This window comes from Coregonus lavaretus (assembly GCF_964263955.1).
Source record: "Coregonus lavaretus genome assembly, chromosome: 2".
Lineage (NCBI taxonomy): Eukaryota > Metazoa > Chordata > Actinopteri > Salmoniformes > Salmonidae > Coregonus > Coregonus lavaretus.
In genome coordinates, this window is record NC_139989.1 from 38390985 (window position 1) to 38415935 (window position 24951).

The 24951-nt window shown below is 46.3% G+C and overlaps 1 protein-coding gene across 2 annotated transcripts in view; it reads right to left on the minus strand.

Annotated features, from left to right (window-relative positions):
- The window catches only part of LOC311102361 (LIM and SH3 domain protein 1-like), a 44377-nt gene that overhangs the window by 7382 nt on the left and 12044 nt on the right, over positions 1-24951 (minus strand). For both annotated transcript variants that reach the window (XM_084143677.1, XM_084143678.1), the window contains exons 3-5: positions 16625-16709; positions 3533-3640; positions 110-188 (exon numbers count right to left, since the gene is read on the minus strand). In XM_084143677.1, coding sequence (XP_083999803.1) covers positions 110-188; positions 3533-3640; positions 16625-16709 — 272 coding nt within the window. The remainder of the gene's footprint in view (positions 1-109; positions 189-3532; positions 3641-16624; positions 16710-24951) is intronic.

Below are 24951 nucleotides of genomic sequence, written 5' to 3' on the forward strand. Positions count from 1 at the left end.
AACGCTGCAATATGTAACCAAATTTTAGCAACCAGGAAATGGCATAGTGCATCTTTAATAAATGTATTTTCATAGTGCGTATGTTTCGTGTATGTGACAGCATGTGTACCTGGATTGGGGCTGTTGGGCTGGGGAGATGGGATTTCTCCTCCCATCCTGTTCTTCTCAAACTCCTCGTGGTACTTAATCTGTACAGACAAAACACATACACACGTTACATTGTGACATTTGTCATTTAGCTCTTATACAGTGTGACTAGATATAACACCCAGACGTCATGTATGGTGCTGCTTAGTTTGATAAGAAAACCCTGATTGCATCCTGTTGACTTTCCCAGTCCAGCATATGGCTTTTTGGAGAAGGGAAATAAAGTGCAGTTCCTGTCGTGTCCAGCAGGTGTCTCCAGATCCCTCCCCCAGGCAGGCAGGCTGTGTGTATGTGTAATAGGTGGGGGCCTACACTGCTAGGCTACGTGCTGCTCTGTTTCTACAATAGGCCTGCTGACACAGAGGAAATTACATCGCAGCCGGAAGTTGGGTGACCTCAGCGCTGCCTAGCAACCCTTGCTGACACATGAGGAACAGTGAGAAAAAGTAGAGAGAGAGAGAGAGCGAGAGAGAGACAGGCCTAAAGCGAGGGTAAGACATTGAAAGAGAAACAGAGACCCAAAGGAGGAACACAGACAGATAGAAAGAGAATGGTGCAAAATATATCATGCCTAAACATCTAATATAAACAGTGGGTGAGAACATCTCCTTGTTTATTCAGGTAAATCAAAGCTGCATCACCACCAGCAGCACCAGTCCTAACATAATAACCCAGCCAACATCACAGAGAGAGACAGAGACAGCATTCATCTCAAAATGACCACCAGACCAATACACCTGAGAGGGACAGATCCTTTACTGCAGTAGAACAGCCCTACCCATATTCCCAGCCTGACTGACAACAGACAGACTTACACAGCCTAGATTCTGCCCTCTCCCTCCCTCCCTCCCTCCCTCCCTCCCCGGCTGGGTGAAAGAGGCCAGTGTGTTCAGGGTGTCCGAGACAAGTGTATTCACAGACTGACTGGATGAGATGAGTGTTAAGTGTCAGTGTGTGTGAGGACATTGCGTTCAGTGACTGTGAGAAGAAAATCGTTTTTTTAATGCGAGACAGAGCGAGCAATTTGTTCAATATGTGAGAGAGCGTGTGTCTGATATTACTTCTGTTTGTTTTTGAAGGCGAAGGTTGCACACAGATGGTGTGTGTGTGTGTGTGTGTGTGTGTGACTGTGAACAGGAAAAGCCCAGCCCTTGTCAGTCCCACTCCCGGACACAAAAGAGACCCCCCCCTCCTCTTAACCTTCACAACATGAATCAGGAGAAAGTGAAAGGTGAGAGGAAGGGAGAGAGAAATTGAGAAAACAACTGAATGTTCAGACAAGAAGGAGCGAGAGAGACAGACAGGGACTAGGTAGACAAGTCCAGACAGACAGCAGGGAATGAGAGGGGGCTGGAGTTGGACATCTGACATTTCAGAGAAGAGAGCTGAACAAGCTGACATGTCTGTCTCTCACTGGCCTAATGAGGGTGTGGAGGGAGAGAGTGGGGAAAGGAGGAAGGAGAGCAAGAAGGAGATCATCAGCTGCGCCCCTTGGCTTGGTCTGTCCACACACACACTGTTCACAGCTGGGACGTTGTTACGCACTTCTCAAAACACTTCATGATGAACGTGTGTTTCTCTTCTCTCCGTATTTGCCTGGGGTTGTTGAAGTGTTGATGTGTGGGGAGAGGGAGGGGGGGGGGGTTGTATAATCATCCTGTGTCTGTTTCCACCGTCTCAGACACACAGGATCTGTTCCTGTATGAAAGCAGTAATTAACCATCCCCCTCCATACTCATTAAGTTATTAGCAGGGACACTATGTGCTGCCATGTCAGGGTGTGTGTCCTTGGTCTGCCAGAGGAAGCAAGGCCCTAGGCAGCTGCCTTCTGCAACAGAGGATCACAGAGGGACATAGTAACATAACCCTGTGCCCAAGCTTCAGTCAGCCTAGATAGACACACATCACTTCTGGACTAACAGACAATCTGCACATCCATAGAGTGGTGAGGAGGTGCATGCATACATACACTACATGGCTAAAAGTATGTGGACACCCCTTGAAATGAGTGGATTTGGCTATTTCAGCCACACCCGTTGCTGACAGGTGTAAAAAAATAAATAAAAAGAGCACACAGTCATGCAATCTACATAGACAAACCTAGGCAGTAGAATGGCCCGTACCGAAGCGCTCAGTTACTTTCAACGTGGCCCCGGTCAACTGTAAGTGCTGTTATTGTGAAGTGGAAACGTCTAGGAGCAACAACAGCTCAGCCGTGAAGTGGTAGGCCACACAAGCTCACAGAACGAGACCGCCGAGTGCTGAAGCGCGTAGCGAGTAAAAATAGTCTGTCCTCGATTGCAACACTCACTACCGAGTTCCAAACTGCTATTGGAAGCAACGTCAGCACAATAACTGTTCATCAGGAGCTTCATGAAATGGGTTTCCATGGCCGAACAGCCGCACACACGCCTCAGATCACCATGCGCAATGCCAAGCGTCGGCTGGAGTGGTGTAAAGCTCACCGCCATTGGACACTGGAGCAGTGGAAACGTGTTCTCTGGAGTGATGAATCACGCTTCACCATCTGGCAGTCCGACGGGCGAATCTGGGTTTGGCGGATGCCAGGAGAACGCTACCTGCCCGAATGCATAGTGCCAACTGTAAAGTTTGGTGGAGAAGGAATAATGGTCTGGGGCTGTTTTTCATGGTTTGGGCTAGGCCCCTTAGTTCCAGTGAAGGGAAATGTTAACGCTACAGCATACAATAACATTCTAGATGATTCTGTGCTTCCAACTTTGTGGCAACAGTTTGGGGAAGGCCCTTTCCTGTTTCAGCATGACAATACCCCTGTACACAAAGCGAGGTCCATACTGAAATCGGTTTGGAAGAACTTGACTGAATTGGAACGCTGACTGCGAGCCAGGCCTAATCGCCCAACATCAGTGCCCGACCTCACTAATGCTCATGGCTGAATGGAAGCAAGTCCCTGCAGCAATGTTCCAACATCTAGAGGAAAGCCTTCACAGAAGAGTGGAGGCTGTTATAGCAGCAGAGGGGGGACCAACTCCATATTAATGCTCGTGATTTTTGAATGATGTTCGACAAGCAGGTGTCCACATACCTTTGGCCAGTGTATATATAAGAGCGAGAGTAGAGCGAGAGAGAGAGATGTCTTCAAGGAGCCAGTACTGCAGATAAGGGATAGAAAGACAGGCAGGCTGGGCACCTGGGATGATTGGCACCCACTCAGAATATGAAGTGGGTGGACAGTGTAGGGCTGAGGCCGCGTCCCAAAATGGCACCCGATTTCCTATAGTACACTACTTTTGACCAGGGTACCATTTGAGACAACCTGAGAGAGAGGAGAAGGGCGAGCGGTGGACTGGTTGTTGAGTCTGTCCTGTGATAGGTACTGTGTGTGAGTGTTGACAGATAGACGTACGTTGCTGATATGGTCCTGTGTTTTCTTGATTCTCTGCATCTCTGGCGTGTCGGCCACAGCACTGAAACCTTTCCCTTTGTTCTTCTCAAACTCCTCCTTGTACTGCACCTGGAACACACAATCCCACCTGGTCAGACCACACTGCATAGTCATAGTAAATCACAACACACGTCAAGAGTCAAACGTTTCATAGAGTCAAAAATAACACATTTTATTCAGCACATGCTTCGTAAACAACAAATCAAATGTATTTATAAAGCAATTTTTTCATCAGCAACAACAGGTGTAGACTAACAGTGAAATGCTTACGGGCCCTTCCCAACAATGCAGAGAAAATACAGAAATAATAGAAAAGTAATAACACGTATTAATAAAAGTAGTAATAATACACATTGAGTAACGATAACGTTGCTATATACACGGGGTACCAGTACAGAGTCGATGTGCAGGGGTACGAGGTAATTTAGGTAGCTATGTACATATAACTAGACACTAATTAAATGTAAATAAACATAGGCTATAGTTTTAATGATTTTTAGAGTGTGTGTGTGTGTGTGTGTGGCCCGCCCACAATCCCTCCTCTCTCAGTAGTGGTGGTGACAGTCACTTCCTGTTGCCAGGGCAGTGAGACCAAACACACAGGATGTGCTGACATAGCCTTATAAGGTCACACCAAGAGGTGTATGTGTATCCAACAGAGAGGGCACGTGTGTTTTAATGCGCATGGATGTACGGTGTATGCATAGCAGGGTTACTGTCAGGAAAATGTGGCGTCGGACATTTGACTGGCAGCATTTTAAATTTACCTGACATTTGAGAAATGTACTGGACCCATATGCATTGGTAGCGTAACCTGATTAGGGCGTCCACCCACAGTTCTCAGAATGCCAGAAATCACATTTAGATGACGGTAATTCATATTAACAGAAAATGCAAGTTGAGGATGCAACAATGTGCACTTTGAAGATGCTAGAATAACTGTCCACATTTAGTTTTCCTCAGCCAACAAGACGAGTAGGCCTAACGAACAGCAAAATCACTAGCCCATGTCGATCTACTATCCCCCATAGTAGAAATGTTTACCTATTCTATTGGTCAGTTTGTTGAGAAAGAAATAAGCTATTCCAAACAGACTCTAGGACAGTAGCTTAAAATGTTGATAAACTATTATTTCTTCACATTATAAATCACAGCAATGTGCACAAGGCAGCAGGTTACGCGCGAACATTCGTTTCATAATGCAATTAGCGGGAAAACACGTACCGCACATGGGCGCGGTTTCATGAGACGGATGAAAATATCCGTTAGACATTTAGAAAGAGGGGAGATCTAATATGCAACAACTAGCATAGGTTGATAATACGACTACAATTGTGCCTTTGGATACTGGAAAATGAAAGAAAGTTTATATGAAATAATTGCATGATTTTGGCTAGGCTACTTTGAAACAAGGTAAGACATGCCTCATATGTAGTAAAACGTTCAGGTTTCAAACAATTAAGTATATTTTTTCGAAATGCATACTGCCTCCAGGTCATTGCAAAGTGGTGTGTGATGCGCTGATGAAGCCTGACTTCCGTTGCCTAAATCCGATTTCAGTGTGTTCACGTCAACTAGGAACTCTGGGGGGGAAAAAACTAGCTCCGACTGGGAAAAATAGTTTTGAACGGTCATCTAACTCGGAATTCCAAGTCTGGAACTCGGGCCTCTTTCTAGAGCTCCGACTTTCCGACCTGAAGTCTTGAAAGCACCATATGGATTTGCTGTTTGAGATGCTTCAGCAGCAGCTCTCGTGCTGTCTGACATATTTTCCGCTCAAAGGCTCTGTATGTGGCAAATTAATTGGACTAAATTAAACAAATTAACCTATAGACCGATAAGCATGCCTAGTCAAATGTATTTACATTGACTGGTATTTCCACCAATTAATAGGCTAAAAAGCATTACTTCTCAATAGGATTATTTAGTCTCTCTGACAATTGGACGGCGCCTATTTTATTTATCGTCTTTATTTTTTTATTTTTTAAAATCGGCCAAAAGCTGGCTATTACCGGCTAACAGAAACCCTGATGCATAGGCCTTTGTGCTTGTGTGTGCTTACCCCTCCCTTCCCAGTGTGACCCTCAGTATGAGAGGAAGTGGCCCATGTAGAGTCATGTGGGTATCACTCTAATAACAATGAACAACATAGCAGCTCTCCCTCACACACTGCTGCCCTACTGTACCGCTGACATAACGCTTGTGGATTCATACACACACTACAGGAAACAAACACACTAATTAAGTACCAAGTCATACGCACATGGAAGTACATACATATTTAGGTTCCCTATGAAACACAACAGGCCCAGTGACATTTCAACAATGACAAATCACTTCTCTCTCTCTCTCTGGGCTAGACTGCACCAATAACTAATATCCACCTGCCTGCCCACCCAAGGAAGAGCCTGCTGCCGTAATCCATTACCAAGAAGCACTCCGAACAGTCTCACACTCATAGAAATACAATCTCTATTCTAATCTATATATTCTACTTCTATGACCACGCTCCTTTCCTCTTACAGCCAGCCAGACTGACTGTGTTGTTTTAAGGATTGGGGCAGTCCCACTCCCTGCGTATTTGATTGGTTTATTGGTAGACAGGCAAGTGGAGAGAAGACAGGGAAGTAGGTAGAGGTGTACTCTGGGCCAGATTGGAACCCATGCTGACTCATGCGGTTTGACTGACACAGCTCTACAGAGTGCTGACCTGTCCTCTCCCCCACACACCTTGTGAGGATAGGCAGGAGATGACTGGGCCAAAACAGAAATACCTTATTTACATAAGTATTCAGACCCTTTGCTATGAGTCCACCTGTAGCAAATTCAATTGATTGGACATGATTTGGAAAGGCACACACCTGTCCATATAAAGTCCCACAGTTGACATTGCATGTCAGAGCAAAAACCAAGCCATGAGGTCGAAGGAATTGTGTTGAGCCACAGATCTGGGGAAGGGACCAAAACATTTCTGCAGCATTGAAGGTCCCCAAGAACACACAGTGGCCTCCATCATTCTTAAATGGAAGAAGTTTGGAACAACCAAGACTCTTCCTAGAGCTGGCCGCCCGGACAAACTGAGCAATTGGGGGAGAAGGGCCTTGGCAGGGAGGTGACCAAGAACCCGATGGTCACTCTGACAGAGCTCCAGAGTTCCTCTGTGGAGATGGGAGAACCTTCCAGAGGGACAACCATCTCTGCAGCACTCCACCAATCAGGCCTTTATGGTAGAGTGGCCAGACGGAAGCCACTCCTCAGTAAAAGGCACATGACAGCCCACTTGGAGTTTACCTAAAGGACTCTCAGACCATGAGAAACAAGATTCTCTGGTCTGATGAAACCAAGATTGAACTCTTTGGCCTGAATGCCAAGCGTCACGTCTGGAGGAAACCAGGCACCATCCCTACGGTGAAGCATGGAGGTGGCAGCATCATGCTGTGGGGATGTTTTTCAGCGGCAGGGACTGGGAGACTAGTCAGGATCGAGGGAAAGATGAACAGATTAAGTACAGAGAGATCCTTAAGGAAAACCTGCTCCAGAACGCTCAGGACCTCAGACTGGGGCGAAGGTTCACCTTCCAACAGGACAACGACCCTAAGCACACAGCCAAGACAACGCAGGAGTCTCTAAATGTCCTTGAGTGGCCCAGCCAGAGCCCCGACTTGAACCCGATCAAACATCTCTGGAGAGACCTGAAAATAGCTGTGCAGCAACACTCCCCATCCAATCTGACAGAGCTTGAGAGGATCTGCAGAGAAGAATGGGAGAAACTCAAAGTACTGAGTAAAGGGTCTGAATACTTAAGTAAATGTAATATATACATATTTGTTTATATACATACACATTTGTAAACATTTCTAAAAACCTGTTTTTACTTTGTCATTATGGGGTATCGTGTGTAGATTGATGAGGGGAAAAAACAATGTAATCCATTTTAGAATAAGGCTCCAACATAACAAAATGTGGAATAAGTCAAGGGGTCTGAATACTTTCCGAATGCACTGTATGTGATCATAAGTCGGGAAACCAAATAGGGCACTGCTGACTGCCTTTCAGTAATTCACGTCAATCCCTGTACTGTAGTCTACTCCCTACATCCCCACTCTCCTGTTCTAGCAGTAGAACAAACCAATGCATTTTCCCCAGACAGTTTTCTTAGGGCCAACTGTCTCTCATATCCTTTCTCACCCCCAGTCTTCTCAACGCCCCCAAACACTCTCAAATACACCCCCCTCTCTCCAAACCACGTCCAGATCTCCCAGCAGCCCCCAGGCCTCAGACCCTGGCCAATAAAAATCAGCCTTCTACCACAGGAAGTACCAGAAAAACAGTCTATTTGGAGAGGGGGGAAAAAACTGACCAGAATACCCAAACTGGGTCACCTGTTATTGCTATAATAAAGATGAGATCGGAGATTTGCTGGTGTGTGTCCATTTTAGAGCTACTGCATGTTGTCATATGATGTAGGCTGTGTGTTGTTTACACGTAGCAGAGATGTGGAGCTGGTTGATCTTCTCTGTAGGTTGGTGCTGTAGATACCAGCTCCAGCATCTGTCAGTGGTCTCATTAGCCTCCTCTGTGTATGTGTGTGTGTGTGTGTGTGTGTGTGTGTGGCTGGTCTCTTATCTCTGTGTGGCCTCGGTCTGTTTGTTTACTGGTCTTCTGGGATCCTCCCAGTCCTCCTGGACCCCTGGGAGATGGTTGGCACTCTACATACACTGGGACTGTCAGTCAGTATGGCCGCTAATCCACAGCTAACCCCGACACACACTTACAAAGAGAGACACACAAACACACACCCCTCCCCTCTGCATGTAATCCGGATTGGCGGCTGCGCTATTAATCAGCATGAGTCTGGACTGTGACTGCAGTGGCCATTTCTCCAGATCTAGTCATCCTCTCACTTTATACAGAGAAAGAGCTGGAAGGAGAGAGATAGAGCGACAGTAGTGAGGGGGCATCAGGGCTGAGGCTGACTATAGTTACCAATCCACATGACTCTCGTGGCAAAGAGAGCGTGTGTGTGTGACACAGGGGGAGGAATCAGAGAGGAAGAGAGAGACAGGCACAGATGGTGTTTTTCTGCATGGGGTGTGTTAGTCTGTTCAACCCACAACAACTAATAACCAGTCATCCTAAATACAGTGCATTTGGAAAGTATTCAGACCCCTTGACTTTTTCCACATTTTGTTACGTTATAAAAAAAACTACAGAAATACCTTATTTACATAAGTATTCAGACCCTTTGCTATGATTATAAAATTGAGCTCAGGTGCATCCTGTTGCCATTGATCATCCTTTAGATGTTTCTACAACTTGATTAGAGTCCACATGTGGTAAATTCAATTGATTGGACATGATTTGGAAAGGCACACACCTGTCTATATAAGGTCCCACAGTTGACAGTGCATTTCAGAGCAAAAATGAGGTCAAAGGAATTGTCCGTAGAGGTTCGAGACAGGATTGTGTTGAGACACAGATCTGGGGAAGGGTACCAAAACATTTCTGCAGTATTGAAGGTCACCAGGAACACAGTGGCCTCCATCATTCCTAAATGGAAGAAGTTTGTAACCACCAAGACTCTCCCTAGAGCAAGCCGCCCGGCCAAACTGAGCAATCGGGGGAGAAGGACCTTGGCCTTGGTCAGACAACAATTCCTAAAAACCTGTCTTTGCTTTGTCATTATGGGGTATTGTGTGTAGTTTGATGAGGAAAAAAAACAATTGAATCCATTTTAGAATAAGGCTGTAACAAAATGTGAAAAAAGTCATGGGGTCTGAATACTTTCCGAATGCACTGCATGTATCATAATCACACATAGGAGAACATGCTTATTAATATAAACTAAAGGATTTATAAATGTAGCAATGTGCGACTGTGTGTGTGGCCATAGCACAGAGGCCCTGTCAGAGTATTAGAAGAGTAGACAGGAAATAGGCTCTGACTCAAAGTCCCTGTGTGTCTCGGAAACTGTGAACATGCAAGTGTGTGTGTCTGTGTGTAGCTAGCTACTGTACGTCCGTGTGTGTGTGTCCATGCTAGCTCATCGTGTGTGTGTGTGTGTTAGAGTGGCGAATGGAAGTTGAGGGTGGATGTGGGGAACTGGGGCCGTTTCTCCTCTATCCCCTCACCACTGCCTGCAGTGTTGCCACGGGAACCCTATTGCTATGGTAGCAGGTAGGGAGGTCTGTCACACCCCATTACAATACTTTACGAGAGGGGAGAGACGAGAGAAGGAGAGAAAGGAACAGACAGAAAGGCACTGATACAGGAGGAGGGAGGAGCTGTGGTCGAAGGAGGAAGAGATAAAAGTGAAATCTGAAGAAGGAAGGAAACAAGAGGAATGCAAATAGACAGAAGTGGGGAAAGAGAGAGCGAGAGAGAGGATCTTCGTCATAAAGAGGGGGCGCCGGGGGGAATTTCTGTCTCTTTTGGAGGAGGTAAAATATGAATGAACGAGAGGAGAAAAGAGAAGAGTGGGAGGAGAAAGCGGGGGAGGGGAGGAAAAGGAGAACCATGACTGGAGGAGAATCAGCGATGACACAGGCAGAGAACAGAGCAGGAAGACGGAGAGAAATGGAGGATGACTACACACTAACATGTGGGAGGAGAGAGAAAGAGCGATAGACAACATAAATCCTAGCAGTTTAAAGGAGTCTCCACAAATAGGCCTGAGCATCATAGATCATTACAGCATCATAGATCATTAGAGCCAGAGCATCATACAGTGAAGGAAAAAAGTATTTGATCCCCTGCTGATTTTGTATGTTTGCCCACTGACAAAGAAATGATCAGTCTATAATTTTAATGGTAGGTTTATTTGAACAGTGAGAGACAGAATAACAACAAGAAAATCCAGAAAAACGCATGTCAAAAATGTTATAAATTGATTTGCATTTTAATGAGGGAAGTAAGTATTTAACCCCCTCTCAATCAGAAAGATTTCTGGCTCCCCAGTGTCTTTTATACAGGTAACGAGCTGAGATTAGGAGCACACTCTTAAAGGGAGTGCTCCTAATCTCAGCTTGTTACCTGTATAAAAGTCACCTGTCCACAGAAGCAATCAATCAGATTCCAAACTCTCCACCATGGCCAAGACCAAAGAGCTCTCCAAGGATGTCAGGGACAAGATTGTAGACCTACACAAGGCTGGAATGGGCTACAAGACCATCGCCAAGCAGCTTGGTGAGAAGGTGACAACAGTTGGTGCGATTATTCGCAAATGGAAGAAACACAAAATAACTGCCAATCTCCCTCGGCCTGGGGCTCCATGCAAGATCTCACCTTGTGGAGTTGCAATGATCATGAGAACGGTGAGGAATCAGCCCAGAACTACACGGGAGGATCTTGTCAATGATCTCAAGGCAGCTGGGACCATAGTCACCAAGAAAACAATTGGTAACACACTACGCCGTGAAGGACTGAAATCCTGCAGCGCCCGCAAGGTCCCCCTGCTCAAGAAAGCACATATACAGGCCCGTCTGAAGTTTGCCAATGAACATCTGAATGATTCAGAGGAGAACTGGGTGAAAGTGTTGTGGTCAGATGAGACCAAAATGGAGCGCTTTGGCATCAACTCAACTCGCCGTGTTTGGAGGAGGAGGAATGCTGCCTATGACCCCAAGAACACCATCCCCACCGTCAAACATGGAGGTGGTTGCTGTTCCTGGTCGGGAGAGGTTGTGTTTTCTCTAGCAGGAGGTAAGCTTGGCTTCTTATATGGTGTTGAGTAAATCTTAAACCATGTATTTAGATTGTAGGTAGGTATTGTAGTTAGGTATTGTAGGTAGTTTACTTAGGTAGTTATTGTAGGTTATTGTAGGTAAGTATTGTATTCGGCGGAGCCCGGCGAAGCACGAGGCTAGCTAACCCACTACCTGGACCAACAAAGCTAGCTAGCTAGCGGGTAGCTACTGGTAACTTTTAGCAACTGTGGATAGTTGTTTCCAATGTTATTTCACGCTTAAGAGTACCTGTAATTAAGCCAGCTAGCTACCTACCATTCAGCTGTTTTTCTAACCTCATTATCCGAGGCATTAACGTTAGGTGGTTGGTAGCTGCTGTACTTAATTACAGCTACTGATTGCAGTCTGCCACCCAGACAGCTGGCGTCGGGTAAGTTTGGCTTTATACATAGCTTGGGCTTTGTCGAGTAAGGCTTAAACTATGTATTTAGATTGTAGTTAGGTATTATAGGTAGGCATCGTGGGCTGTATATTATTATGTATTATAGGTAGGCATCGTGGGCTGTTGTGGGTAGTTATTGTAGGTTAGCATTGTATTCGGCGGTGCCGGGTGTAGCACGAAGCTAGCTAGCTAGCTAACTCACCTCCTGGACTAGCTGGCGAGTAGCTATTAGCAACGGTAGCAACTAAATACAATATCCTTTTAGCCAGCTACATTTGTTCGCAGCGCCGCCGTTATTCAAACAAAGTCAACACAGCAGCCATCGCTAGCTAGCCAACACGACCAGCTAGCTGTACTGTAGCAGCTAAATACAATATAGTTGTGCTAGCTAGCCAACGTTTAATTATTGCTGCGTTATGAAAGGAACTAGACACAGACACGAATTATCTGTTTAGTGTGTTAACACACTATTGGTAGTTTGTTGTAACCAAGTATTGGTGCTAAACTGTGTGTTATTGGATGCTAGCATGCTAGTTAGCTATAGCGTCATAGTTAGCTAGCTGAATAAAGTAAGTTGAGTCTATTCCTTGAAACATTTAACCGCTGTAGTTCACAACAATTCTAATTTCTAAAGTGGAAGTTGGGAGAGTTTTATTCGGGTAGTTCAGTGAAACAATTATAGTTTCTGAGGTGAAGTTGGGAGAGTTATATTTGGGAGTTTTGGTTTTTACTCTCTCCTTTCCCAGATGTTTAGTTAATTTCATTCCGATCTCCTCTGCATTATTGTAGCCATTTGCTACAGCCTGTCAACTATGCCTCTGCCTATCCTTGTTCTCTCATCTCCGCACAGGCTACACAAACGCCTCACACCGCGTGGCTGCTGCCTCTCTAACCTGGTGGTCCCTGCTCGCACCCCACACCTGGAGTTCCAGGTCTCAGGCAGCCTCTGGAACTGCCGTTCTGCTGCCAACAAGGCTGACTTCATCCCAGCCTATGCTACCCTCCAGTCCCTCGACTTCCTGGCGCTGACGGAAACATGGATTACCACTGAAAACACTGCTACTCCTACTGCTCTCTCCTCGTCTGACCATGTGTTCTCGCATACCCCGAGAGCATCTGGTCAGAGGGGTGGTGGCACAGGAATCCTCATCTCTCCCAAGTGGACATTCTCAATTTTTCCCCTAACCCATCTGTCTATCTCCTCATTTGAATTCCATGCTGTCACAGTCACTAGCCCATTTAAGCTTAATATCCTAGTCATCTATCGCCCTCCAGGTTCCCTTGGAGAGTTCATCAATGAGCTTGACGCCTTGATAAGTTCCTTTCCTGAGGATGGCTCACCCCTCACAGTTTTGGGGGATTTCAACCTCCCTACGTCTACATTTGACTCATTTCTCTCTGCCTCCTTCTTTCCACTCCTCTCCTCTTTTGACCTCACCCTCTCACCGTCCCCCCCTACTCACAAGGCAGGCAATACGCTTGACCTCATCTTTACTAGATGCTGCTCTTCTACTAATCTCACTGCAACTCCCCTCCATGTCTCCGACCACTACTTTGTATCCTTTTCTCTCTCGCTCTCCTCCAACACTACTCACTCTGCCCCTACACAGATGGTAATGCGCCGCCGCAACCTTCGCTCTCTCTCTCCCACTACTCTCTCCTCTTCCATCCTATCATCTCTTCCCTCTGCTCAATCCTTCTCCCTCCAATCTCCTGATTCTGCCTCCTCAACCCTCCTCTCCTCCCTTTCTGCATCCTTTGACTCTCTGTGTCCCCTATCCTCCCGGCCGGCTCGGTCCTCCCCTCCAGCTCCGTGGCTTTATGACTCATTGCGAGCTCACAGAACAGAGCTCCGGGCAGCGGAGCGGAAATGGAAGAAAACTAAACTCCCTGCCGACCTGGCATCTTTTCACTCCCTCCTCTCTACATTTTCTTCATCTGTTTCTGCTGCTAAGGCCACTTTCTACCACTCTAAATTCCAAGCATCTGCCTCTAACCCTAGGAAGCTCTTTGCCACATTCTCCTCCCTGCTGAATCCTCCCCCCCCCTCCTCTCTCTCTGTGGATGACTTCGTCAACCACTTTGAAAAGAAGGTTGACGACATCCGATCCTCGTTTGTTAAGTCTAATGACACTGCTGGTCCTGCTCACACTGCCCTACCATATGCTTTGACTTCTTTCTCCCCTCTCTCTCCAGATAAAATCTTGCGACTTGTGACTGCAGGCCGCCCAACAACCTGCCCGCTTGACCCCATCCCCTCCTCTCTTCTCCAGACCATCTCCGGTGACCTTCTCCCCTACCTCACCTCGCTGATCAACTCATCCTTGACCGCTGGCTATGTCCCTTCCGTCTTCAAGAGAGCGAGAGTTGCACCCCTTCTCAAAAAACCAACACTCGATCCCACTGATGTCAACAACTACAGACCAGTATCCCTTCTTTCTTTTCTTTCCAAAACTATTGAGCGTGCCGTCTTTAGCCAACTCTCTTGCTATCTCTCTCAGAATGACCTTCTTGATCCAAACCAGTCAGGTTTCAGGACTGGTCATTCAACTGAGACTGCTCTTCTCTGTGTCACGGAGGCTCTCCGCACTGCTAAAGCTAACTCTCTCTCCTCTGCTCTTGTCCTTCTAGACCTGTCTGCTGCCTTTGATACTGTGAACCATCAGATCCTCCTCTCCACCCTCTCCGAGCTGGGCATCTCCGGCGCGGCTCACTCCTGGATCTCGTCCTACCTGACCGGTCGCTCCTACAAAGTGGCGTGGCGAGAAGCTGTCTCCGCACCACGTGCTCTCACCACTGGTGTCCCCCAGGGCTCAGTTCTAGGCCCTCTCCTATTCTCCCTATACACCAAGTCACTTGGCTCTGTCATATCCTCACATATCCTCACATCCTCACTCCTCTCCTATCATTGCTACGCTGACGATACACAACTAATCTTCTCCTTTCCCCCTTCTGATAACCAGGTGGCGAATCGCATCTCTGCATGTCTGGCAGACATATCAGTATGGATGACGGATCACCACCTCAAGCTGAACCTTGGCAAGACGGAGCTGCTCTTCCTCCCGGGGAAGGACTGCCCGTTCCATGATCTCGCCATCACGGTTGACAACTCCATTGTGTCCTCCTCCCAGAGTGCGAAGAGCCTTGGCGTGACCCTGGACAACACCCTGTCGTTCTCCGCTAACATCAAGGCGGTGACCCGATCCTGCAGGTTCATGCTCTACAACATTCGGAGAGTACGACCCTGCCTTACACAGGAAGCGGCACAGGTCCTAATCCAGGCACTTGTCATCTCCCGTCTGGATTACAGCAACTCGCTGTTGGCTGGGCTCCCTGCCTGTGCCATTAAACCCCTACAACTCATCCAGAATGCCGCAGCCCGTCTGGTGTTCAACCTTCCCAAGTTATCTCACGTCACCCCGCTCCTCCGCACACTCCACTGGCTTCCAGTTGAAGCTCACATCTGTTACAAGACCATGGTGCTTGCCTATGGAGCTGTGAGGGGATCGGCACCTCTGTACCTTCAGGCTCTGATCAGTCCCTACATCCAAACGAGGGCATTGCGTTCATCCACCTCTGGCCTGCTGGCTCCCCTTCCTCTGCGGAAGCATAGTTCCCGCTCAGCCCAGTCAAAACTGTTCGCTGCTCTGGCACCCCAATGGTGGAACAAGCTCCCTCACGACGCCAGGACAGCGGAGTCACTCACCACCTTCCGGAGACATTTGAAACCCCACCTCTTTAAGGAATACCTGGGATAGGATAAAGTAATCCTTCTACCCCCCCCCCCCCCCCCCCACTAAAAAAAAAAAAAAAAAAAAAAAAAAAAAAAAAAAAAGATTGTAAAGTGGTTATCCCACTGGCTATAGGGTGAATGCACCTATTTGTAAGTCGCTCTGGATAAGAGCGTCTGCTAAATGACGTAAATGTAAATGTAAAATGAAACATTATGCTTTGGGGGTGTTTTTCTGCTAAGGGGACAGGACAACTTCACCGCATCAAAGGGACGATGGACAGGGCCATGTACCGTCAAATCTTGGGTGAGAACCTCCTTCCCTCAGTCAGGGCATTGAAAATGGGTCGTGGATGGGTATTCCAGCATGACAATGACCCAAAACACACAGCCAAGGCAACAAAGGAGTGGCTCAAGAAGAAGCACATTAAGGTCCTGGAGTGGCCTAGCCAGTCTCCAGACCTTAATCCCATAGAAAATCTGTGGAGGGAGCTGAAGGTTCGAGTTGCCAAACGTCAGCCTCGAAACCTTATTGACTTGGAGAAGATCTGCAAAGAGGAGTGGGACAAAATCCCTCCTGAGATGTGTGCAAACCTGGTGGCCAACTACAAGAAACGTCTGACCTCTATGATTGCCAACAAGGGTTTTGCCACCAAGTACTAAGTCATGTTTTGCAGAGGGGTCAAATACTTATTTCCCTCATTAAAATGCAAATCAATTTATAACATTTTTGACATGCATTTTTCTGGATTTCTTTTTTGTTATTCTGTCTCTCACTGTTCAAATAAACCTACCATTAAAATTATAGACTGATCATGTCTTTGTCAGTGGGCAAACATACAAAATCAGCAGGGGATCAAAAACTTTTTTCCCCTCACTGTAGATCATTAGAGCCTGAGCATCAGAGACCATTAGAGCCTGAGCATCAGAGACCATTAGAGCCTGAGCATCAGAGACCATTAGAGCCTGAGCATCAGAGACCATTAGAGCCTGAGCATCAGAGACCATTAGAGTCTGAGCATCAGAGACCATTAGAGCCTGAGCATCAGAGATCATTTCAGTATGAGGATCAGTGATGAGGCCATATGAGCATCTTTAATTACTTCCACATTGACGGCCTTATAAGGCCTGTGGACCGGGATTATCAGAGTGTAAAATGGAATAGGAAGGGTGTGTTCTGGTGTGTAGGTAGATACCTGGCTCTGCATCTTGCTCTGCTGTTTGAGGCGGAGGTTCTCGGGAGTGTCGGCCACGCAGGTGAAGTTTGTCTTGGGGTAGTGTCTGTAAAACACAGGACAGGGAGGAGGAGGAAAACATTATGCACAATCGCAGAGCATTGCGCAAATGTAACCTGTAGTTACAGCCATAAAATGGTGAGGCATTTTCAAAACAAGATCAATCAAATGACATTTTATTTATTACATGCGCCGAATACAAAAGGTGTAGACTTTACGTAAGATACAGAAATAAACTGAGTTTTACGCCTGCATTGTGAACTGAAAGTCATTCATGTTAGCAGCCAATATCAACGAGGGATATCATGTCACTTCTCTGGAGTCCAGAGCAAGCAGGATCATATGGCCTTCCTGTATGCAGCGGGGGTAACAGGATTGGATGGAAAGCATGATCTGTCTGTAGCCTTTTTCCTCCTTACAAATATCGTAATTAATTTGCATCTTACATCTTCTTCCCATAAGTATTGAATGTAGTTCGATGTTACAGCTATCTTTAGACATATAACCAGTACCACCACTGAGGTACAGTATATAATTATTACCTACCCAAACTAGGCCTATCTGAAATATGAAAATGATCAATGGCAAAGATTCGACCGTAGCAGATTGCTAAACTGCATTTTATGTGGATAATATAAAACCTACTCTGTGCTATAAAAAGTGCTTTCTAGTCCCTAATCTGGAGATGCGCACCCACCTTTGCGTGCCAATGCTGATGACTGGTCAACAATCAAGAAGCACAACTTTTTGGTTCTGAAGCACAGATTAGATGTTTTTGAGAATCATTTGGTGCAATACCGTCGGCCTATGTTAGTAACCAGATCGAATAGGCAAAGGTATCAATATAAAATACAAAAGTAAGTCCCGTGTAGCTCAGTTGGTAGAGCATGGCGTTTGCAACGCCAGGGTTGTGGGTTCGATTCCCACGGGAGGCCAGTATGAAAAATGTTTTATGCACTCACTAACTGTAAGTCGCTCTGGATAAGAGCGTCTGCTAAATGACAAATGTAAATGCAGCCTATTAAAATATGATGAAAAATGTGTTAACAAGCACTTTTAAACCCGCACACAGCTCGGCTCAAACAGCAGAGAGGGAGTCTGAGGCCAGAGTATAGTGAGTGGGGTGTGCATCATTTGTTCCATTGAGATTCATACTCATGACTCCTCAAAACCTTTTCAGGACCCCTAGTTTGAGAACCACTGGTCTAGAACAAGGGTATTCAAATCTTACCCTGCCGGGTGTGGACTGCTGATTTTCTGTTATACCTGATAATTAATTGCACCCACTTGGTGTCCCAGGTCTAAAAATCAGTCCCTGATAAGAAGGGAATCATTTTTTTTTTTTTTTTTTAAAGCAATGGAACTGGCTTCGAGGTCCAGATTTGAATTTTAGGGGTCTAGAATGTCAAGAAAAGCAAGGCAGCTCAAATAAACCTCAGTCATTGTTAGAGGTTGTCTCCAGGTTGAATTAGGAGCCCCTGTAGACAGATGAACTCTAACAGAACACACACCGTCTGTTTCTATGGGTCTCCTGTCACCGTCAACAGGGGCCAACAAAGGTGACTGGCAGGAGGGTATGGGTCTCCTGTCACCGTCAACAGGGGCCAACAAAGGTGACTGGCAGGAGGGTATGGGTCTCCTGTCACCGTCAACAGGGGCCAACAAAGGTGACTGGCAGGAGGGTATGGGTCTCCTGTCACCGTCAACAGGGGCCAACAAAGGTGACTGGCAGGAGGGTATGGGTCTCCTGTCACCGTCAACAGGGGCCAACAAAGGTGACTGGCAGGAGGGTATGGGTCTCCTGTCACCGTCAACAGGGGCCAACAAAGGTGACTGGCAGGAGGGTTGGGTCTCCTGTCACCGTCAACAGGGGCCAACAAAGGTGACTGGCAGGAGGGTATGGGTCTCCTGTCACCGTCAACAGGGGCCAACAAAGGTGACTGGCAGGAGGGTATGGGTCTCCTGTCACCGTCAACAGGGGCCAACAAAGGTGACTGGCAGGAGGGTATGGGTCTCCTGTCACCGTCAACAGGGGCCAACAAAGGTGACTGGCAGGAGGGTATGGGTCTCCTGTCACCGTCAACAGGGGCCAACAAAGGTGACTGGCAGGAGGGTATGGGTCTCCTGTCACCGTCAACAGGGGCCAACAAAGGTGACTGGCAGGAGGGTATGGGTCTCCTGTCACCGTCAACAGGGGCCAACAAAGGTGACTGGCAGGAGGGTATGGGTCTCCTGTCACCGTCAACAGGGGCCAACAAAGATGACTGGCAGGAGGGTATGGGTCTCCTGTCACCGTCAACAGGGGCCAACAAAGGTGACTGGCAGGAGGGTATGGGTCTCCTGTCACCGTCAACAGGGGCCAACAAAGGTGACTGGCAGGAGGGTATGGGCTGTTTCTTTCAAGGTTACTAAATGCCTGGTTGAGTCATAGCAGTCATAGCAGGTGTGGGAAAACAGACTGCCTGTCCTGCAAAACGTGCACGTCGCACACAAGCACCCCCCCCCCCCCCCCCCCCCCCCCCATGGAGGACAACAGGAAGAGCAACAGCATGCAACACAGAAAGAGGAAGAGGGAAAGAGAGAGGATCAGCGAGAGACACAGAGTCACTGTGAACATTGTCATGGTGTTCTCCTCCACCAGAACAAAGCTCTTCTTGAATGGGTTTTGGGGGATTTCTGGTCTGGACAACCACACACACGGAACCAAGCCAGTCAGTCCCACCTCCCACTGCCCTTGAAAATGCTGCCCAATGGGCCCAATTCTAAACACCCTGCACTGCAGACTTGCTTATTGGTTCCTGATCTGTGATTTTATACACCAGAGCTTTTCCTGCTAAACTCAGCTGCACTCCTCCTTATCCTGCCTGCCAGTTCCCCCTTGTCCTGAAGGCAGCAAGGAGAAAAACAAGGTTCAGGTCTACATGGAGAGAAAAAAACTCAACTCAATCTAGCTGCTCATATGGACTCCACTACCCAGCATGCCCCAGGGGGTGGGACGACCTCAATCTCCACCCTCTCCCTGCCTCGGGGTATCCCAGTTAGGAAATATGTTTACTGTTTCCTTGACTACTTGGTAAACACATTGAATTTTCACTTAAACTGATGTAGAGAGATGGATGAGCTCAAAGCCTCAAATAATAATATAATAAATAATATGCCATTTAGCAGACGCTTTTATCCAAAGCGACTTACAGTCATGCGTGCATACATTTTTTGTTTTTTTTTGTGTATGGGTGGTCCCGGGGTTCGAACCCACTACCTTGGCGTTACAAGCGCCGTGCTCTACCAGCTGAGCTACAGAGGACCAAATAAATGAGGCCTTGATCTACTACCAGGAATGAGAAACTAATTAACAAGCACTTTTAAACCCGCACACAGCTCGGCTCAAACAGCAGAGAGGGAGTCTGAAGCCAGAGTATAGTGAGTGGGGTGTGCATCTTCTTGGCTGGCTGAACAGAGCACTTTACAGGCTCTGTGTGATATTAACATAAAGATGACTTAATTGTCAATTTGACTTAACCGAAATTTGACTTCTGCTTTTACCACAACCCCTCCGAAACACACACACATACAGGTTTTTGGAAAGGTGTGGGGGGTTGCCACACTGAGCGCCCAGGGAGCTGCTGTTGTGGGGGGGGTAAGTGCCTTGCTCAAGGGCACAACGGCAGGCAAAGGCATCTAGGATTTCATACCAGCAACCTTCTGGTTGCCAGCTCATTTCCTGGCTGATTTTTCCTGTCGGACCTGGGATTCAAACTGGAAACCCTCTGGTTGCTGGCTTGCCTCTCTAACCGCTACGCTACCTGCAACCCTCCTTGCACCCAAGCATGCAAGCACACACAGGCCCGTGCATGCTCAGACACACACGTTCCTGAAAAGTGCTGCTATCAGATCCCATTCAAATGTAGTGGTTGGCTGTGCTAGTGGCAGCTGAGGTCAGGGTGAGAGAGCTGAAGCCTCAGTTTGCCACATCATGTGTTACGCTTGGTAACAGTAACAGCATCCTGTTGTAACCCACTGTACTGTTCTATAGAGCTCTAGGAGTGTGACTGGCTGGCTTGGACAAACTGAGGTGCACTCCACTCACTGCATTCTAAAAGTCATAATATTTGTATGTTTTATTTGGGGATATGGGTGTGTGTGGTTGGTTTGTGGCGGTGGCCAGTGTGTGCTCTACAGAGCATCTTTGTGTTGCAGGCTGCTGCAGCACGGAACAGAGAGGAGTGTGCAGCTGGCACACAGATACTCGATACTCATTGTGCGTTTGAGTTTGTTTTGGTGTGTGTGTGTGTGTGTGTGTTTTGGTGTGTGTGTGTGTGTGTGTGTGTACGTGTTTAACTATTCTTGTCCCCACAAGACTAGTAAACAAACATTTGACCAACTGGGGACATTTTGTTAGTCCTCACAAGGTCAAATGCTATTTCTAGGGGGTTTAGGGTTAAGGTTAGAATTAGATTTAGGAGCTATGATTAGTTTTAGGGTTAGGAGCTAGGTTTAGAATTAAGGTTAGAGAAAATAGGATTTTGAATGGGACTGAATTGTGTGTCCCCACAATGTTAGTTATACAAGATTGTGTGTGTGTGTGTGAGACAGCTATGTAATGCCTGTACATGCATGAGTCTTGAGTCAGTAACCAAGAACACTCATCTGTCAGGCTGCAGTGTAACAAGGTTAGGAGTCACACACTGCCTCCCTCTGCTATCAATGACAGCCACAAACACACATTATTGCTCTGTAACAGTCAACATGATAGAACAGGAACTAACCCACTACTGTGGAGAGAGAGAGAGGGTTATTGGCATAGTAGAACTAGGAGCGGGTGGAAAACAACTTTCTGGAAGGCCACACCCATTCCTGTCTATAGGGGCACTCAAGGTCGAAGTAGCTGATCTAGGATCAGTTTACCCCCAACGCTAAATTAATTAGCCTACCCCTTAATGGGATGAGAATACCTGATGTGACCTTGGATCAGTGGTTAGGGAAAACGTCAATGGCAGCTACTCTGAGGTAGGCTGGGCCAGAGTACTATAGAGTAGATATGTGTAGTAGGCCTTTCTAGCTATGGCTATGAGACTGAGCAGGTGTAGATCACAGAATATAGAGAGCCAGAGCTAAGACCGAGCCGCTGTAAATTCTAGTCTGAATGACATCCACACAGGGAGACTGACAGAAGCCATTACACACAGAACATTTTTAAACATGTCTGGCTGAGATATTTGTCCAATCAGTTTCTATCAGGACCTAGCACTGAGCACCTGGGCAAACTGTGGAAAGTACCAGTTCTGCGACAACACTGGGGTTATGTAATTCTCTCAGTTATTCATTAACCGTACAGTTACACACAATTTGAAAGTAAAACTTGCCTACTGTGTTACTAAAGAACAGGGCTATTCAAATCTGAGCCCGGAGGTCCGGAGTACTGCTGGCTTTCTGTTCTACCTGTCCTGATAATTCATTGCACCCACCTGGTGTCCCAGTCACTGATAAGAGGGGAATATTGAGTCAAAGTACTACTGCTTATTGTCAATGTAACGATTTGTTAAAAAAATTATATAAACTAGGTAGGGTTAGCTAGTGCTACTCGGCTGTACCTGAGCCAAAACGCCGGCCATTTTCATCCAATAGCTTGTTCTCCATCTTCTTTTTAAATAGTCAGCACTTTTATTTCCATGACTGATCAAAACAAATGTTCTCATGCTCTCTGCAGCAGACAAAGTAATATTTTTGGAACATCAAATCGCAGTATTGAATCGCAATACATATAGAATTGTGAGAATCATGCATCGCAATACATATCGTATGGGCACCTAAGTATAGTGATAATATCGTATCGTGAGGTCCCTGGCAGTTCCCAACCCTAATCAGCAGTGGAACTGACTTGGAGATCCAGATTTGAATTAGCCTGCTATGGAACATGGTGGGACTGCCTCTATAAAACACTATTGATTAAATGAAAAGGTTGTTTGCAGCGTTTATGAATCCAGGGGTCATGAAAACAACAACATTATGACAGTAGCTTGCCCAAGGCTCTCGCTCTCTCAAACTCCTGTAAACAAATCATCAAGAAAAATGTCCAATCTGTCCGTCCTCCTAAATCTCCCACAATCCCCGTGAGCTGGCCGACTAATCAGGGAACAGGGATTCTCAGCCCAGCTGTGGGTGGGCAGCGTTCAGTGAAAAAAAACAGGCTTCTATCAGCTGCTGAGAGATATAAAACTGTGATTATAGCATAGTTTACCACAGTAAAACGACAACACAGTTATAGTAGAGTTAGAGCCAGCATTCCTTCCCTGGAGAGGGAGTCTCTTCCGCTGATGGGTTTTACTCTAACGGAAATGGAAACAATAGCAATAAACAGTCTGGATGGGCCTGCTTCCTGTGGCAGGCAGAAGGAGGGATAGTGAGAGTAGAGATTATCCTGCTAAAGGCAAAGCCACATGATCTGTCTGAAAGATCTGGATCTAAGAGCGACTGGAGAAGTAGGAAGTTCATGGGAAAATCCCTACTCTCCAGTATTCAAAATGAACGTGTGTGTGTGTTCCTGGGTGGATCCTGGGCAGAGAGACAGATGGACGAACATATTGAGAAGTGGAGGAGAAGGTTGCGAGGGTGTATCATTAGTAAAATAGGGTGCGTGTTTTCCTAGCCAGACATGTATAAATTAAGTGCATGCATGTACCAAGTGGTATGGTTGGTGATGTAAAACATACAGTTGAAGTCGGAAGTTTACATACACCTTAGCCAAACACATTTAAACTCAGTTTTTCACAATTCCTGACATTTAACCTAGTATAAATTCCCTGTTTTAGGTCAGTTAGGATCACCACTTTATTTTAAGAATGTGAAATGTCAGAATAATAGTAGAGAGAATGATTTATTTCAGCTTTTATTTATTTCTTTCATCACATTCCCAGTGGGTCAGAAGTTTACATACACTCAATTAGTATTTGGTAGCATTGCCTTTAAATGGTTTAACTTGGGTCAAGTAACTTGGGTCATAAGTTCAGTGAATTTTGGCCCATTCCTCCTGAGCTGGTGTAACTGAGTCAGGTTTGCAGGCCTCCTTGCTCGCACACGCTTTTTCAGTTCTGCCCACACATTTTCTATAGGATTGAGGTCAAGGCTTTGTGATGGCCACTCCAATACCTTGACTTTGTTGTCCTTAAACCATTTCGCGAAAACTTTGGAAGTATGCTTGGGGTCATTGTCCATTTGGAAGACCCATTTGCGACCAAGCTTTAACTTCCTGACGGATGTCTTGAGATGTTGCTTCAATATATCCACATAATTTTCGTTCCTCATGATGCCATCTATTTTGTGAAGTGCACCAGTCCCTCCTGCAGCAAAGCGGTTGCATCACGGTTGGGATGGTGTTCTTCGGCTTGCAAGGCACACTCTTTTTCCTCCAAACATAACGATGGTCATTATGGCCAAACAGTTCTATTTTTGTTTCATCAAACCAGAGGACATTTCTCCAAAAAGTATGATCTTTGTCCCCATGTGCAGTTGCAAACCGTAGTCTGGCTTTTTTATGGTGGTTTTGGAGCAGTGGCTTATTCCTTGCTGAGCGGCCTTTCAGGTTATGTCGATATAGGACTCGTTTTAATGTGGATATTGATACTTTTGTACCCGTTTCCTCCAGCATCTTCACAAGGTCCTTTGCTGTTGTTCTGGGATTGATTTGCACTTTTCGCACCAAAGTAAGTTCATCTCTAGGAGACAGAACGCATCTCCTTCCTGAGCGGTATGACGGCTGCGTGGTCCCATGGTGTTTATACTTGCGTACTATTGTTTGTACAGATGAACGTGGTACCTTCAGGCGTTTGGAAATTGCTCCCAAGAGATGAACCAGACTTGGAGGTCTACAATTTTTTTTCTGAGGTCTTGTCTTATTTCTTCTGATTTTCCCATGATGTCAAGCAAAGAGGCACTGAGTTTGAAGGTAGGCCTTGAAATACATCCACAGGTACACCTCCAATTGACTCAAATGATGTCAAGTAGCCTATCAGAAGCTTCTAAAGCCATGACATCATTTTCTGGAATTTTCCAAGCTGTTTAAAGGCACAGTCAACTTTGTGTATGTAAACTTCTGACCCACTGGCATTGTGATACAGTGAATTATAAGATAAATAATCTGTTTGTAAACAATTGTTGGAAAATGTACTTGTGTCATGCACAAAGTAGATGTAATAATAATAATAATAATAATAAGCCATTTAGCAGACGCTTTTATCCAAAGCGACTTACAGTCATGCGTGCATACATTTTTGTGAATGGGTGGTCCCGGG